We start from the raw sequence: 15,749 nt of genomic DNA on the forward strand, positions 1-15,749 counted from the left end.
TCTCTATGAACGTTCCCGAGGCCCTACATGTACCGATGAAGATCTTAAGGACGCTCTTACCGGGATACAGCACTGGCATGATCAGATATGATGACCAGCACGTAATTTTATTTGCTGGATTATCGTTTGTCTCTCCATTACGTTATAAGCAATGTGTGACCCGTGTCTCCACCAGAGCACACATGGCATATACTGTGAGGCCTAAGATGGGCGGATTGGGTATCCGTCAATAGTGAGGTAGGGGTCTGTGGCCACGATTTCTGGGAGGTTGCCATGGAAACAGAAGCAAATCCACTTGTTAAAAAAGAGCGCGAAAAGGCAGGAAGAGAAGAAAAGGACAGAACTGAGCTTTATGGCGGAGGGGGAGAGATGTGAGCGATCTGAAGCCAGGAAGGAAATTGTTTTCATGTGGATCTCTGAAGTCCTATACGGTTTGATTGGTGGCCACCTCGAAGAAATCCCAGTATACTGAACTGGACTGGACAGTCACAAGGTTGGAGATCTGAGTGAGCAAATAACAATCTTTATATTCTGGGATAGCACATGTGAAGAATGGGAAGCATTGTGGAATATTTGATCTTATTAACACTAGAATTACCAGAGCCTACGAAAAAACTCATAGATCCGTCCCACCTTCAATTGCTTCACACTTCTCCATCAGTGTCTTTTGTCCTGTAAATGTGCTGATAAGCAGTAAGCAGCCTGCTATCACATCCCTCACCACCGCACAGTTTTCTCAGCTCAAGTCTGTTTACCTGCGTGTCAGTTGCTTGGAGTTGTATAGAGTGAGAAGTCAAGCAAAATGACACCTTTTATAAATACTGTATCGTTATTTGGAACACGTGCATTTCATGTGTGTTCCGTGTCTACAACAATCTATGTAAACACATCGTTAAAACAGAAACGTTTTTCATGTTTTAGTAATAATTTACAAAATGTAGACATGAAGTTTATAATGTGTGAAGCCTAAAGTCCAAATAGAGTTCACACGGTGAACTGTGTTCCAAATAACGATATAGTATTTATAAAAGGTGTCATTTTGCTTGACTTCTCACTCTACACAACTCCAAGCAACTGACACGCAGGTAAACAGACTTGAGCTGAGACAACTGTGCGGCAATGGAAGATGTGATAGCAGGCTGCTTGCTGCTTATCAACACTTTTACAGGACCAAAGACGCTGATGGAGAGGTGTGAAGTGATTTAAGGTGGGACGGATCTACAAGTTTTTTCGTAGGCTCTGGTAATTCTAGTGTTAAGAAACCAAATTGAGTGAACAATTTTGCGATATTCTGGGTCCAAGATTTTTATGTTATTTGTATACAGTATGTGGTGGGCAGATTCGGAGTCGGCACAGGTCTGGGGGAATTTGTGGAATTTGTATATACATCCTTAATTACATTTGGATTCTCTGGTTCACTTTTTGTATAAAAATCGATTTTATTAGTTGATGTGATCTTTCGGTGCCGCAAGAAGGGGTCCAAAGGCAGTTTGGGGTTGACGTGCAATCCAATATTTAACTCATAACTATAAATGTGGTGAATCGCACCGATTGTGTCGGGGCTTTTGAGCATTTATCTTTTCTTTTTTATTTCTGTATTTTCCACCCTCTTCCTTCCTTACATTTCTTGTATTTTCACTAATTGTCAATTCCGGTAGATTCAGAAAGAATTCAGACCCCTTCATTTTTCTCACAATTTGTTAATGTGTGCTAAAATCATTTAAATTCCACCCCCTAGAATAACGAAGCAAAAACAAGATTTCAGAAGTTTTTACAAATTAATTACAAACAAAAAACAACTGAAATATTTCATTGACTCAAGTATTCAGATGTGAAATTTGGCTCAGGTGCATCCCATTCTATTGACAATTGTTGAGATGTTTCCACACACACCTGTGGTCAGTTCAGTTGACTGGACTGATTAGGAAAGGCGCACACCTGGCTGTAGAAAGTCCACAGTTGACAATGACCAAGCCATGATGTCGAAAGAATTGTCTGCAGATCTCAAAAACAGGATTGTGTTGAGGCTCAGATCTGGGAAGGTTGCAGCATTGAAGGTTTCCAAAAGCAAAGTATCTTCCGTGATTTTAAATGAAAGAAGGTTGCAACAACCACAACTCTTTTGAGAGCTGGCTTACCTGTGCCAAACTGAGCCATCAGTTTCCAAGAAGGACCTTGGCAAGATGGGTGGCCAAGAACCCGATGGTCACTCTTGCTGAGTGCCAAAGAACCTGTGTGGAGATGGAGGAAACTCCCAGAAGGACAACCACCACTACAATACTCCCTTGATTTAATTGTTATGATAGATTGGCCAGAGAGAAACCTCTCCTCAGTTACGGAAGTCCACTTGTAGTTACAAAAGGGCTTTCCGACTGTGAGAAACGAGATTCTCTGGTCTGATGAGACCAAGGTTAGCATCATGTCTGAAGGAAACCAGGACCAGCTCTTCACCTGTGCAATACCATTAATACAGTGAAGTGTGGTGGTGGTAGCATCAAGGACTAGAGGACTTGTCAGGATCAAGATATCCTTCATGAAGACCTGCTCAGAGAGCTCTGGACCCAAGACTGGGCTGAAAGTTCCCTTTCAACAGGACAAAGCAAAGACAAAACAGAAGTGGCTTAGGGACAACACTGGGAATGTTCTTGATTGGCCCAGCCAGAGTGCAGGCTTGAACATAATCAAAAGACCGGAAAACAGCCATCCATTGATGTTCTACCTGGCAGAACTTGAGATGATCTGCAGAGAAGAATGGCAGAGGTCAGGTCAGGTCAGGTCAGGTTGGGGAGCATTCACTGGTACAGAGTGTCACCGCACCCGCAACACGGTGATACAGCTCAGGGTCCAAGTTGGAACCACATCCCAGGCATACACGCAATCCAGTCCCACCCATCTATCTGCCACTGTCAGGTGTTATGTTGGCGCCCCCTTGGACTGGTCCTCAACATTGAGCTGGATGGCTCTCGGGTAATCACGTCACATCACTGTAGTGCCATAACTGACGCTCTCTCGCAATTCAGGTAATGGCAGAGACTCTCCAACACCAGGTGTGTGTGAAGGTTGTGGCATCAAACCCAGGAAGACCCCAGACTGGAATCACTGACAAAAGGGGCTTCTACAAAAGTAAAGGGTCTGAATACTTGTGTCAATGGGATATTTCAGGATTTTTAGTTTTAATAAATTTGTAACATTCCTAGTATCCTTTTTTTACTTTTTACTTTATGTATTATGATTCCCCTAAACTCAAAGAGTGAAATGCTATATTGATGATTAACTTGTTAGCAGAGTAGACCCAGCTATTCTGCTACTTCTCCTCCTCGGCTTGTTATTAAGCAAAGACAGAAAGAAAAGAAAACAGTTATGGAACAACATAAAAGAAAAAATTACAAACATAGATATATTTTAACTGAACAATAACACACATTTACACAACAGCATCGACTAAATAAAGTCCCCTTTAGCTGTCCCTTGGGCAATTTCCCACCCCATACTCATATAAAATCCCTCAAAACAAACCAAATCCCTGCTTTTAACTAGAAAGGATGGCCCGTCCCAACAACCCCCTCATATATTTCAATAAATATGCACAAAACTCTCAATATGACCTTAAGGAACAAAAGACGTCCCGATCAGGCGAGGCACATAGATATACCCAAATACACCAATCACTCTCAGTTCGACCTTATGGACCAAACAACGCCCCCCGCCCCCTAAATCAGGTTAAGCACATACATATACATAAATATAGACAAAACACTCGAGACAGATGGATCTCCACACGAGTCCAGAACCAAAAGTCCAATGTATTATTGTGTGTGAGAGGAGGAGAAACGTGGGAAGATGAGAGGCAGATTTGAAAGAACTGAAGGAGAACCGAAGACGGTGCTATCCCGAAAGTAAAAAGTCTTAAATCTCACTTTCTGAAATTGGTAAGCCAGGCGTATGGACAGTCTTACAAAAAGGCATGCAGGTGGCCACCTCACTAACCTCGTCCAAGAGTCAGGGCAAGTCGTTTCTATTTTTTCCCCTTGGCATCGTTACTATCCGGCACTCCTTATTACTTCCTCCTTGCCTGGTTTAATTTTGGTGCTCCGGCCCTTCATTGGCTACCAACCAGAACAGCTCCCACCCATGAAGGGCAATGTCATCCATCACCACCTCACAGCTCACAGTCCTGAACTGCGAACGGCTCCTCCACCTGAAGCTGTGTGGAAGCCCCCCAGGCAGGGACGAGCAGCACACACAAAACAGATGCAATACCACGCACATAAGAAGTGTATGGCGATAACACGAGGGACGTTCAAAACATTTCTGCATTTTTATGTTTTCGTTGGAAACGGTGCAGGCGGGAGGAGTAGTCATTGGTCGTGTCTGAGAGTGTCATGTGACTGGGAAAATTGCATCACAAATGAAGGGGACAATGTAAAAAAGTGAAGTAAATTTGTTTATGAAATTCTTAATAAATAGAAAGATGTGGAAACTTTTTGAACGTCCCTCATATTTTACTTATGTGGCAGGGCTGATGAGGGAAAAGAAATAATGGAAATGATTTTAGCTGCAACACCACAAAATGTGTAAAAAGTGAAGGCGTCTGAAGACTTTCTGAAGGTTCATCACCATGTGCTCCATGCCGTAGCGTCACAGTGTCACATTAACTACTCGTCCCCTGCCAGCCTTGGACTCACCTCTGGAGCAGATGGCCGTTTTCTGCCTGCTACTCTCGGTCCATTGCCTTTACAGTTCATTTTGTCCCCTAAATTCCTTTAAAAACAGATCTTGAGATGTATAAAATGTTATTTGGAGCCCACTTGTTGTTTTTTTCTTTACCTACAGTGTTTGGCAATGAAATTTCAGGATCGTCCGGACAGATTGCCTCGCCACTTTGGCCACGGCCATATCCGATGAATGCCAACTACCGCTGGACTATCACCGTGGCTGCCGGGTCCTTCATTCGGGCTCAGATCGTCCAGATGGACATTGAGGACTACTATGACTGTTACGTTGACAAACTCAAGGTGAAGACATTCTGTTTCTCCCATCCTTCTCAGTTCAATTTAGGCAGCTGGTTAAGAAAGTGGATGAATAGAGGGATAGTGTGGTCAAGTGGTGTTGAACCCACAATCCATCAGGTCACTTCCTTTGGCAGCCTTCAGGGAGGTAGAGCTCCCTTCCACGATTGTCCCTGCTTCCTAAGATGCTTAAAACAATCAACATGAAACACCCAGATGTGTTGATTAGGGCTGAGACCATACAGTTCAGTCTTGGTGTTATCCGAAAAGAGAATCATGTTTGTCGTAGTCTGAAGGTCCTTCTGGAAGTTCCACTCCTCTTCTGTCCTCACAGATCCTCTCGAGCTTAGCCAGAGTGACTGTTGGGTTCCTGGTCGCTTTCCTTACCAGTGCCCTTCTCGCTCGATTCCTCAGTTTGGCCAAGTGGTCAGTCGTCAGTAGAGTTGTGGTTGTTCCACTCTTCTTCCATTTAACAAATACGGAGGGCATTATGATCTTGGGACCCTTCGATTGTTCCTCAAGTCTGTGCGTCGACACAATCCTGTCTCTGCGCTTTGTTTGGCAGTTCCTATGACTTCAGGGCTTGGTTTTTGCTCACATAGACAGGTGTGTGCCTTTCCTAATCCGTCCAGTCAACACAAGACACAAATGCAGCGTCTTCATTTAGGAAACCCTCAGAAATTCCGGGGTGATGCCTCACAAATTGATGCCAATGGAAGGAACGAAAAATGAGAGTCAGGATGTTAAAATTTATAAAATCACACAAGCCTAATCCTAAACCTGCCATGTCAGCCCAGCTAATCTTCGATTTGGATAAACTGAAGTAGGGCACCTGTGATTTTTTTAACGTTATGGTCTCTTAGGTCTGTTTAATACGCTGTGGCCCCCTACATGCCAACGATAGGCAGCTTAGCCTAATTGTCACCTGTGAATTGTCCCCTTATGACTGAGCTGGCGGTATGTGAGAATGTGGCAAGTGACCGCCTGGCATCCCATCGACAGCTGCCTCCCGCCGTTCAATTCAATTCAGTTCATTTTTGTATAGCGCCCTTCACTGAGGACAGGTGACAAGTTCTCTGGTGAAATGAAAATATGACTTAATACAGAATTAGCACACGTGAAAATACAGACAGAAATCACAGTAGAAATGGATTAAAATTAATGGAAGCCAACGGCATCTGTCCATTCATTAATTGTTAAACGGAGGAGAGGAAAACAAAAACTCATTCAGCCGCATCGACAAGGAAATCAAACTTCTTAGGGGTCCAGAGTCAACTTTAAGAGAGACAAAGTCAGACAGTGTCGAAGTCCTGGACTCCTCGGCCAGCCCACCACCACCTTCGGGGTTCAATTGTAGAGTCGGCGTTGAGCCGTCCAGTCTGCTATACAGACAAATGGACACATTTACCGTAATATGAAGTTCCTTACAAGTGTGAACATATTTTTGTTCTTTGAGATTAGACAGCCGTGTATTCCTCTTACTCTTTCATTCTGAGTGGCTCCTTGCTTCCTTTTGCCCACAGTTCTTTGATGGGCCCGATGTCCACTCGTACCCACTGGGCACTTTTTGTGGCATCTCTCCTCCTCCTCCAATTCAAAGCTCCGAAAACGTCATGACCCTGCAGTTCCTGTCAGATGACATCATCAGCGGAAAAGGCTTCTTCATCGAATGGACTGCAATCGAAGAGTCCGGACCGGTGCCCACCGTCCCACCAGGTCAGTGTTGGCAGGCTGTTATTTTACATCCCTGGCTGACGGATGTTTGTTGTTTATTACTTTGATGATTTTCTTTGTGGTTCGTTTATATTTAATGTAGTGTGTATGGTTTGGTTTAACGTTTAATTTATTCTGGCCTGTCTCCTGTATGTGGAGCCCAAGGAGGTGGGGCCACTTGATCCTGCTTGTTCTTATACTTTAGTATCATTTATCACTTTTTGGTGTTTCTTCATCATATTTATCTTTGATTTTATACACCTAATATGACTTTTTGAGCATGATGAATTCAAACTTACCATCACTATTTGCTTTTGAAAAGTATTAAAAGTGGTTAAAATTGTTTTGCACTTTGTCTGGGAATACCGTAGTCAGGCTGTGACTCCCAGTTGTCAAAGCTGTTGGTCATGGAGGCCACGGAATGCAGTGTCAGTAGTGCAGCAGTTTGAAATACCAGCTCTATTGTCCTGTCTCTGTCCAAGATTACGGATGTAAAAACAAAAGCAAAATTAATTTTAACAGACTCTTTTCTTGATTTTTATCGTTACAATTGTTTAACCACTTTCCTTTGACTTTGATTCTCAAATGACATATTGGGATCAGGAGTTTCTCCGTGAGAGGTTTTGATCTTTACCTTACATATGACGACGCCTGATCCTTTGTACTTACGCTGCTGTTTCCACCTCTTACCAGTGCAGAAGCTGCATTGTTGGACCAGCATGTACTTCAGACTCCAATTTCATCAATTTGGATTCTTGTTGATTTTTTGGATTTCCCAGCTTTTGGATCCTGCAATTATTTAAGCTTCTGTTTCTTGAATTGTGATTTTAATTTGTTTAAAGCGAATGTGTATTTGTTTCTCCTTTTACCTACCTTGCCCTTTTGTGTTCTTTTTAATTTCAAACACATTTTGTTTTAGTTTGTCCTTTGGATCACAAGTTTCTAACAGTTTTCATCTCCTCCTCTTCTAGGTTATTTTTAAATATTTAAAAAAGTTAAAGGCCCATTTTAGGCCAAAGCAGGCCAGGTCACTGCCTTTTGAGTTTGGGACTAGGCTTCCTCTGGTGGTGAGGCCTGCTCCCTTTGATGAGAGCAAGTCTGACCTGCAATACTTTGTGACACTTTGATGTGGCGAGGTCATCACAGTGGCTATCACTGGTAGGGGGTTAGGGATGCTAAGTAACATGGGCACTAATGGCATTTAATTATTACTGCATTCATATTCTGGGAGAAAGATGGCAAATACAAATTTCATGGCCAGAAATTCTACATGGACACCATGTGAACTCTGAGCCACAAATCGGAAAATTCTGAAACAACAAAGCTTCCTGAATTGTAACATAACAATGGCCTTTTACTTAAAATAAAAATATAACAAAAAGTCAATCAGAAATTCTATTTTTTTGGGGGCAAATGTTATTTTGAGCAAAGTGAAATACATGTCATACATTTAGTTTGTCTTTATTTGCACAAACAATGGAGTTTTCTCTTTAATTGGTTTTGTTTTGCAGACCAAGTAGTAAATCGTCAGTGACCTCGAGTTTCTCTGAATAGTCAGACTGGAAATTCACGAGAAAGTACGCAAGTGGGAAGGTGAAAGGTTGCAGTTAGTACAGTATTGTTGTGTGTGTGTGTGTGTGTGTGTACGGCAACAGGACTAACTTGCGGGATTTGCACCATTGCAGTGTGTCTCAGAGCTGTGGACCTTTAGCAGACCACAACTAACGCTAAGTTCAATTGCAGTGGGCTTCTGGGAGTTGGAGATGGGGAACAAAGTTGCAATGCTAATGAACACCACTGCGTGAGCAGGTTTAATAAATCTATTGCAGTATGCGATGGTAGAGAATAATTTCTGCGCACAGGCAGACGGTTACAGACATGAAAAGCACAAATATGCTATTAAAGATATCCAAACCACATTTCATATTTATATTTAGACTGAAGTGTTGTGTGATACACAAACCAATCTGTTTAACTCAATTCCACAAAAATGACAAGTGATGCGTGGAAATATTTATATTGCGTAAAGTTAGAAATAGAAGAATACAGATCACCATACCTTTAACCATTAACCTTCAGTAAAAAAATACAGAGTTGGTGTCTCTAATTAGAAAATCGCTCGTCCCCCAGTTTGCAAAGTGCGCATTAAAAGCTGCTGTTAGTGTCCTCCACATTCCTTCAGAGTGTCATGGAGGTGTGTTTGCGGGTGTCCTCCAGATCTGATATGAGCTCTCTCACATTATCTGTGCCCTACTGCGAAGTTTACACTGTGATGGAGTTCTTTATGAATATTATCCAGCTTCTTATTATATTTTATACAGTTTTGTGACTGTTGGATTCATTTGGTTTTTAGGAAAAGCCGGGTGCATAAGGAATGGCAAGTATTAACACCTCTGTCTTATCTAAGTAATCGAGAAAATGATTTATAACATTACCAGATTAAGCTCCAGGGTGTCACACGCATATATTAACACTCTATGAACATCAGATCATAGGGAGGGTGGTCCCCCCTTGAAGATTTAAGCCAGCGGTCACTCATACATTTGGTCAAGGTCTGTGATTTAATGTACAAGTAACTGGGTACAAGTTAACATAGACGAGCGAGAGGTACTACTGAAATAGAAAAATGCTGGTGCTATTGAGAGAGGGCAAGACATTAGAAATTTCACGGCTGTAGCTGCAACACAAGTACCCCAAGGTAGTCAGTCGGTGACAGCGGGAGACATCTGAAGTGATTCTGACCTTCCAGTCCGGAGTTAAGGCAGATCAAGATCCTAAATTCCTGATGCAGCTACAGTCGAATATTCTTGCCTAGTGCTCAGTGCAGTAACACGCACAATATAAATACATGTGATCTTACAATTGCTCTCCAAATAGGAAGACAGAATTAATCGATAGCCCTTACATATTTACCTTATGAAAGATAAATTAATACGTCTTGGCTGAGATCATCCACGTGCTTGAGAAGGGGAGTGCGGGGGGGGTGATTGGTGCAGCACTTGCATTGTTTTTTCTCACATATGACAGGGCGCACAACCAGATCACATTGATGGTAGATCATCATCCTCCCCTGAGTTGCAGAGAGTCAGTCCTGCTTCACATACGATTCTACTAACATTTACCTTTTGTCGTCATTGATTTCTACAGTGTATACTTTCCATTGATTTCATGGCCCTTTCAGGTGCTTGATGTAAATAACGTTTACAATAACGACAGCGACAATCATTTCAGTCTGATGTAGCTTTACAGTTACCATTATTTTTATTAAGTTTACATGAGGATGTACTCTTTGTCCATTCCTTTAAGTCGAGAACAATTTGTTAATCGAGAGAGGGTGAGACGTTAGTTGCTGGTGCACCTCCATTATTGGGCAATCAGACGGCCAGAGACACAAGTCCAAAACAAGACGGATTGTTAAACTTGATGTTCATGTTGTTCTGCTGTTCACTGCACCAGCACTTGAAGATCGTCTGCTCTTTGTGCCATTGGGCGTAGTCTGGGCTTCATCTGCACCATCTTAGGTGCTCCAACCCTGACCTCCTGTGTCCCTAAATGGCTCAGTGTGTGCATCTGGATTAGTTTGTGATTTGTACCTTAGATCTGCTTTAGAAAGTTACACGTTGGTAATCCTAAATTTGTTTGACCACGTGAGTTAAACAATCCGTTATGCGTATTTTTCTGTAAATGACTGAGGTTTGCACATGTGAGGAATCCATTTTGAATCTGGGAAGTAAATATTCATGAACATCTTGATTTTCTTCATTTACGCAGTGCTGTTTGAAGATCATGTGATCTGGATTGTTACGCCGATGACATAATAACTACGGTGGCCTTCATACTATAAATGATCTCTCTATGGATTAAATGACAACAAAAGACTCTTCACTGACAGTTTGCTCATTTCCTAAGTAGGCCCTCGTTGGTTGGATTTTGCTTTGCAATCGACTCTCAGGTTTCGTTTGGCGTTTTGATGTTTTGATCTCACGGTTCTGACCATCGCTATGCCTGGCTGTTACCATCTCCCAGTATATTTTGGTGCTTACAATAATCTCCGGGATGTGCCCGTAACAGTAAGAAAAATGAAACCGTGACGATGTCCACACTACTACATTATGTTTAAAAACAACAATTTAAATAGAAATGATTCCTGTTCACACTAAAACAGCTAAAAATCCACATGACGTAGCTTTTCGCCCGCACCGTGAAGGGATAGTAAATGCTGCCGGCCAAGGGATCTACCACAAAACTGTAGTGGTCAGTAAATGATTTGCTTTTTTGTGCAAATAAATACAACTGAGATGCGTACAAGCAAGCGTCACTGGACACAACTCTTCTGTGCTTGCTCTGTCGGAATTTACTTTTCTTCTGTGAAGGATGACCAATCAGAGAATGAGGAGTTGTAAGGAGCAGGATCCAATCAAGGAAGAGACCCGTAATAAGCGCAAACCAATCAAAGTGCGATTAGAGTCTGGCGTTTTTGAAATTCTACATTTTTACCCGTCCAGACTACAACACTAAACAGGTATTTTCTGAATTAATACGACTCTGCAGAGCTTTTTCAAAAGTCTCTGTTTCCGTGAGTTTGGGGGGGAAAGGCGAAAACAGAGACTAATGTCTCTTTGAATGAGAATGTAGTAATGTGGACGTAGCCTGAAACGCTGTGTAAAATGAAATGCTGTACATGCTAGTAATCACTAAATGTTGGACTGTACATCAGCCATGACTGGAGTAGGCCTTGTGAATAAGACTACAAGGCTACAAGTCGGACTCTTCTTCATTTCAGGAGCTTGTGAAGGTGTCATCATCGTCGGCGACTCCCCCGGCTTCCTCTTCTCACCTGGCTGGCCAGCGAACTACCAGAACAACCTGCACTGCATGTGGCTGATCAGAGCGCCGGACTCCACCGTGGAGTTCAATGTCCTAGCTGTCGATATCGAGGCCCATAGCACCTGTTATTACGACAGCCTCATCATCAGAGATGGTAAGGATTTGCTTGTTAATAGTCTGGGTTTCTCTTTGCCTTCTTTTTTCTTCTATTCTTCCAAAAATGATCCACGGCAAAAACAAAACGTGACTCGAATGGTTTCTTCTCCAGGTGTGCTCATCTCCTAATCTTTAGAGCATTCCATCTAGTTCATCAAGAACAGGCCATTCAGCCCCATGACTTCTGAAGGTCCCTAAAGTCTTCCCAGTCACTGTGGTTCTTTGTGTGATACAATTACTGTAAAGGGAATTAAAAGTCCTAAAAAGAGAAGACAATCAGTTTAATCCACGCATTGACAAAGATGATCTAGCAGAATTTCTCCATCTAGATATTACGGAAGACAGGAGGTGTTATCGAGCTCCAAACCCCACACAGAACTGGCACTCACACAGTCATAGGTTCAAATAACAGAGTATATAAATATATTGTGGGAGATGGCCGGCTGTTCATCCCGGACAATACCCCCAGGCCGCTAGATGGAGCCCTCCCTGTAGCATGGAAGTGCCCCGAAGACCAGCAGGGAATTATGGACAATGGAGTTTTTATTCCCGACCCTGCTGGACACCATGGGGCCCACCAGAGGATGCTGCAGGGAGGCTCAAGGACTCTTACGTGCCCTATAACCCGGAAGCACGTCATGATCATATGACCAGAAGGAACGACGTGTTTCCGGGTTGAAGAGAAGGACTTTTTATCTGACCCGGAAGTGATAAGAAATCACATGGACTGTAGGATAGGAAACACTTCCGGGTCAGGGAATATAAAAGGACTGTGGGAAAGCCCAGACGCTGAGCTGAGCTGGGAGATAGGGTGGCGAAGTGTCTGGGAGAGGAGGATTGGTATTTGTATTTGGAGAATTGATTATTGTATGAGTAGTGTGGAGTGGAGGGTGCTTTGTGCACGTTATTATCATAAAATAAATAATAATTGTACAGTTACCTGGTGTTTGGCGTGGTACCTGAGGGTGCAAGAGGTCGATAAAAGCCTCTACTGCTACAATATAAATAAGTATATAAATATTTTTCCAAATACCTTCTAATGTACTAGGGTGTTGTACCATGTTAGCCATTATGAATGTAGTGGCTCTAGGGTGGAGTGGTGGCTCTGAGGCTAAGGATCTGCGCTGGTGTCCAGAAGGTTGCCGGTTCGAATCCCCATCACTGCCAAAAGAGACCCTACTGTGCTGGGCCATTGAGCAGGACCCTTAACCTGTAATTGCTCCAGGGGCGCTGTACAATGGCTGACCCTGTGCTCTGACCTCAAGGGGTATGCGAAAACGAACAAATTCCTAATACAAGAAATTGTAGAAGGCGAAGCAAAGAACAAGTCGAGCAAAATGACCCCTTTTATTGGCTAACTAAAAAGATTGCAACCTTTTGAGGCCACTCAGGCCCCTTCTTCAGGGGGTCTTAATCCACAGCCATCTTAGGTGCTCCAACACTCACCTCCTGTATCCCTAAATGGCTCAGTGTGAACATCTTCGTGATTTGATGACATCTCGCCTGAAGAAGGGGCCTGAGTTGCCTCAAACGGTTGCATATTGTAATCTGTTTTTGTTAGCCAATAAAAGGGGTCTTGACTTCTCATTAAATACCTTCTAAATAATACAGAACGTAAACGGATGGTGAATCCTTCCTTTTCTCTCTTCTTCTCCCAGTTCCTCTTCCCCTCTCAAGTGTTGTCCTCTGTCTCCCAACTCCGACTCTCCTGAAATGAAGAGGAGTGGTTATCATTATACCGGACACGGAAGTGACTTCTGGTGCCCCACCACATTGCATCCAGGAAGCACTTCCTGGTCAGGTTGAAGTCTCTAAAAGTCAGGGATGGTTCCTCCCTGCAGCTCCCTCTGCTGGTAGGCATGGTATACCACAGGGCTGTAGCATGGGACTACAATTCCCAGCATGCTTGTAGGTTGAAAAGCAGGGAGAGTGACACAAGAATGCTGCCCTTAGTATATCAGAGAAGTTGGAAAGCCAACTCTTTGGATCCCTTCATGCTTCTGGCCCCCCTTCCTGGTAAGGGATCACTTCTTGATCTGGTTGGGATGCTACACAATCACGGATGACACTTACAATATACCTTAATGTGGCGAAAGGCCTCTTCTTGCTTGCGTGGAGTTTGTTGGTTGTGGCTCTGTTAGGGCTGGGCTAGATTTAAACTTTTTGATTTGATACGTAGTTCATAAAAATCAATGTGCAAAATCTAATATCACATTGCTTTGCACTTTTGTGGTTTTCCACACCTTCTTCTGAATGTTAGATAAATCTGCAAAGTTCCCAGTGCACTTTCTAAACATATTTACTTTGGCTCCTAGCGTGAAAACAAAATAGAGAAAGAGTCTAGAAGAGGTAGGGGTTGTCACTGGCTCAGCTTTCATCTGGGACGACGGTTCAAGCAGTACAACATTTGGCAGAACAATTACCACTGCTGCTTCTGCTGAGCCTTCTTAGTGATGGAGGTGGTGTCAATGTCCAGCTGAGATGATAGTCATGCAAAAAAATATCTGAAGGATTCCACCATAGTGACCGCAGATTCCTTCATTTCTAAGGGGACAGCTCATAACTGCTGTTTGTGAAATTCGAATGTCTTGTGGGGGTTTGAGCAGCAGGTTTTTGGTGGCACACCAACTCGCATGATGAGTCACCACCTTTCTGTCATCTGTTTCACGACTAATGACGTGCTGCTCGGTGTATAAGCAATCACCAACCAAAAAATGGTGGTGAAAAAACAAAGAAAACTCCAGGAAGCCATGAGAAGACCGTCACTGAAGTGGGGGCCCGATGTATAGAGTCTGCCATTTTTGTCATTGCATTGGAAGGATTTTCAGGATTGGATGACGTTATCTCCCGTCTGTCCGTTGGCTTCAAAGGTGTGCCGGGCAATGTTCTAAGGCTTTATACTCTTTTTTCATGTGCAGACCCCCACTTAGGTAAATCATGACAGTCCAAGCAAGAAAAAGAAGATCCAATGTCATGCTGACTCTGACACACGGAAATAGTACAGTGCCCATGTTGCAGTTGTCCCTTTCTTGTCTTCTAATGCTTGCCTAGAAGTTCAAAATGATGAGACTCCCTGTGCTAAATCTGGCTTTGTGTTAGCTGTACATGTGAGTGGAAAGAAGAGTAGATTTATAAAATATTTGTACAGAGCACAGTGACATAGGGTGGCATGGTGGCACAGTGGGTAGCGCTGCTGCCTCGCAGTAAGGAGACCCGTCTGGGTTCGCTTCCCAGTCCTCCCTGTGTGGAGTTTGCATGTTCTCCCCGTGTCTGCATGGGTTTCCTCCCACAGTCCAGAGACATGCAGGTTAGGTGGATTGGCGATTCTAAATTGTCCCTAGTGCAGTGGTTCTCAAACTGTGGGGCGGGCCACCCTAGGGGGGCGCAAAGTAACAAAAAGGGGGGACGTGAAGATGTGAAAAAAAGAAAACAAGAGTCGAAAATATGAAAAATACATCTATTGAAACCAAAACAAATTAACTTAAACTACATTCTGATACTAGAAAAATAAATACAGAGTTAGATAAATGTTGATAAAAGTTAAGTAGGTATAATAAAATATGCATCTATAATATATCATTAATTAAAAAAGAACAAATTGGTATTAGTGGGCTCCTTTCAAAAAAACATTAGGGGGGCACGATTAAAACTGTTATGAAAACTCGGGTCGCAAATACTTAAAGGTTGAGGAACGCTGGCATAGTGTGTGCTTGGTGTGTGTGTGTGTACCCTGCGGTGGGTTGGCACCCTACCCGAAGTTTGTTCCTGCCTTGTGCCCTGTGTTGACTGGGATTGGCTCCAGCAGACCCCCGTGACCCTGTATTAGGATATAGCGGGTTGGAGAATGACTGACTGACTGACAGTGACATATTAAACTTATAATCTGATTGCAGATGGCCACTGATGCAAAATAAAGAAAAGACGGTTTACAGGACGAGTTCGAAATGAAGCCGACTAACAGGAAAATTACTGGGCTTAAATATGGAGGAAAACAGGAAGGGGTGGAGTCAGGATGGGCGGAACAGGAACTGAATGTGATGGTAT

General features: G+C 43.1%; 1 protein-coding gene across 1 annotated transcript in view; it reads left to right on the forward strand.

Moving 5' to 3' along the window:
- cubn (cubilin (intrinsic factor-cobalamin receptor)) overlaps nt 1-15,749 on the forward strand; it is a 291,472-nt gene that overhangs the window by 180,611 nt on the left and 95,112 nt on the right. Inside the window, exons 38-40 of the mRNA XM_051929225.1 lie at nt 4,834-5,015; nt 6,533-6,725; nt 11,506-11,703. Of these exons, the coding sequence (XP_051785185.1) occupies nt 4,834-5,015; nt 6,533-6,725; nt 11,506-11,703 (573 nt within the window). The remainder of the gene's footprint in view (nt 1-4,833; nt 5,016-6,532; nt 6,726-11,505; nt 11,704-15,749) is intronic.

The sequence above is a fragment of the Erpetoichthys calabaricus genome, chromosome 6 (assembly GCF_900747795.2).
Source record: "Erpetoichthys calabaricus chromosome 6, fErpCal1.3, whole genome shotgun sequence".
In the NCBI taxonomy this organism is placed as follows: Eukaryota; Metazoa; Chordata; class Cladistia; order Polypteriformes; family Polypteridae; genus Erpetoichthys; species Erpetoichthys calabaricus.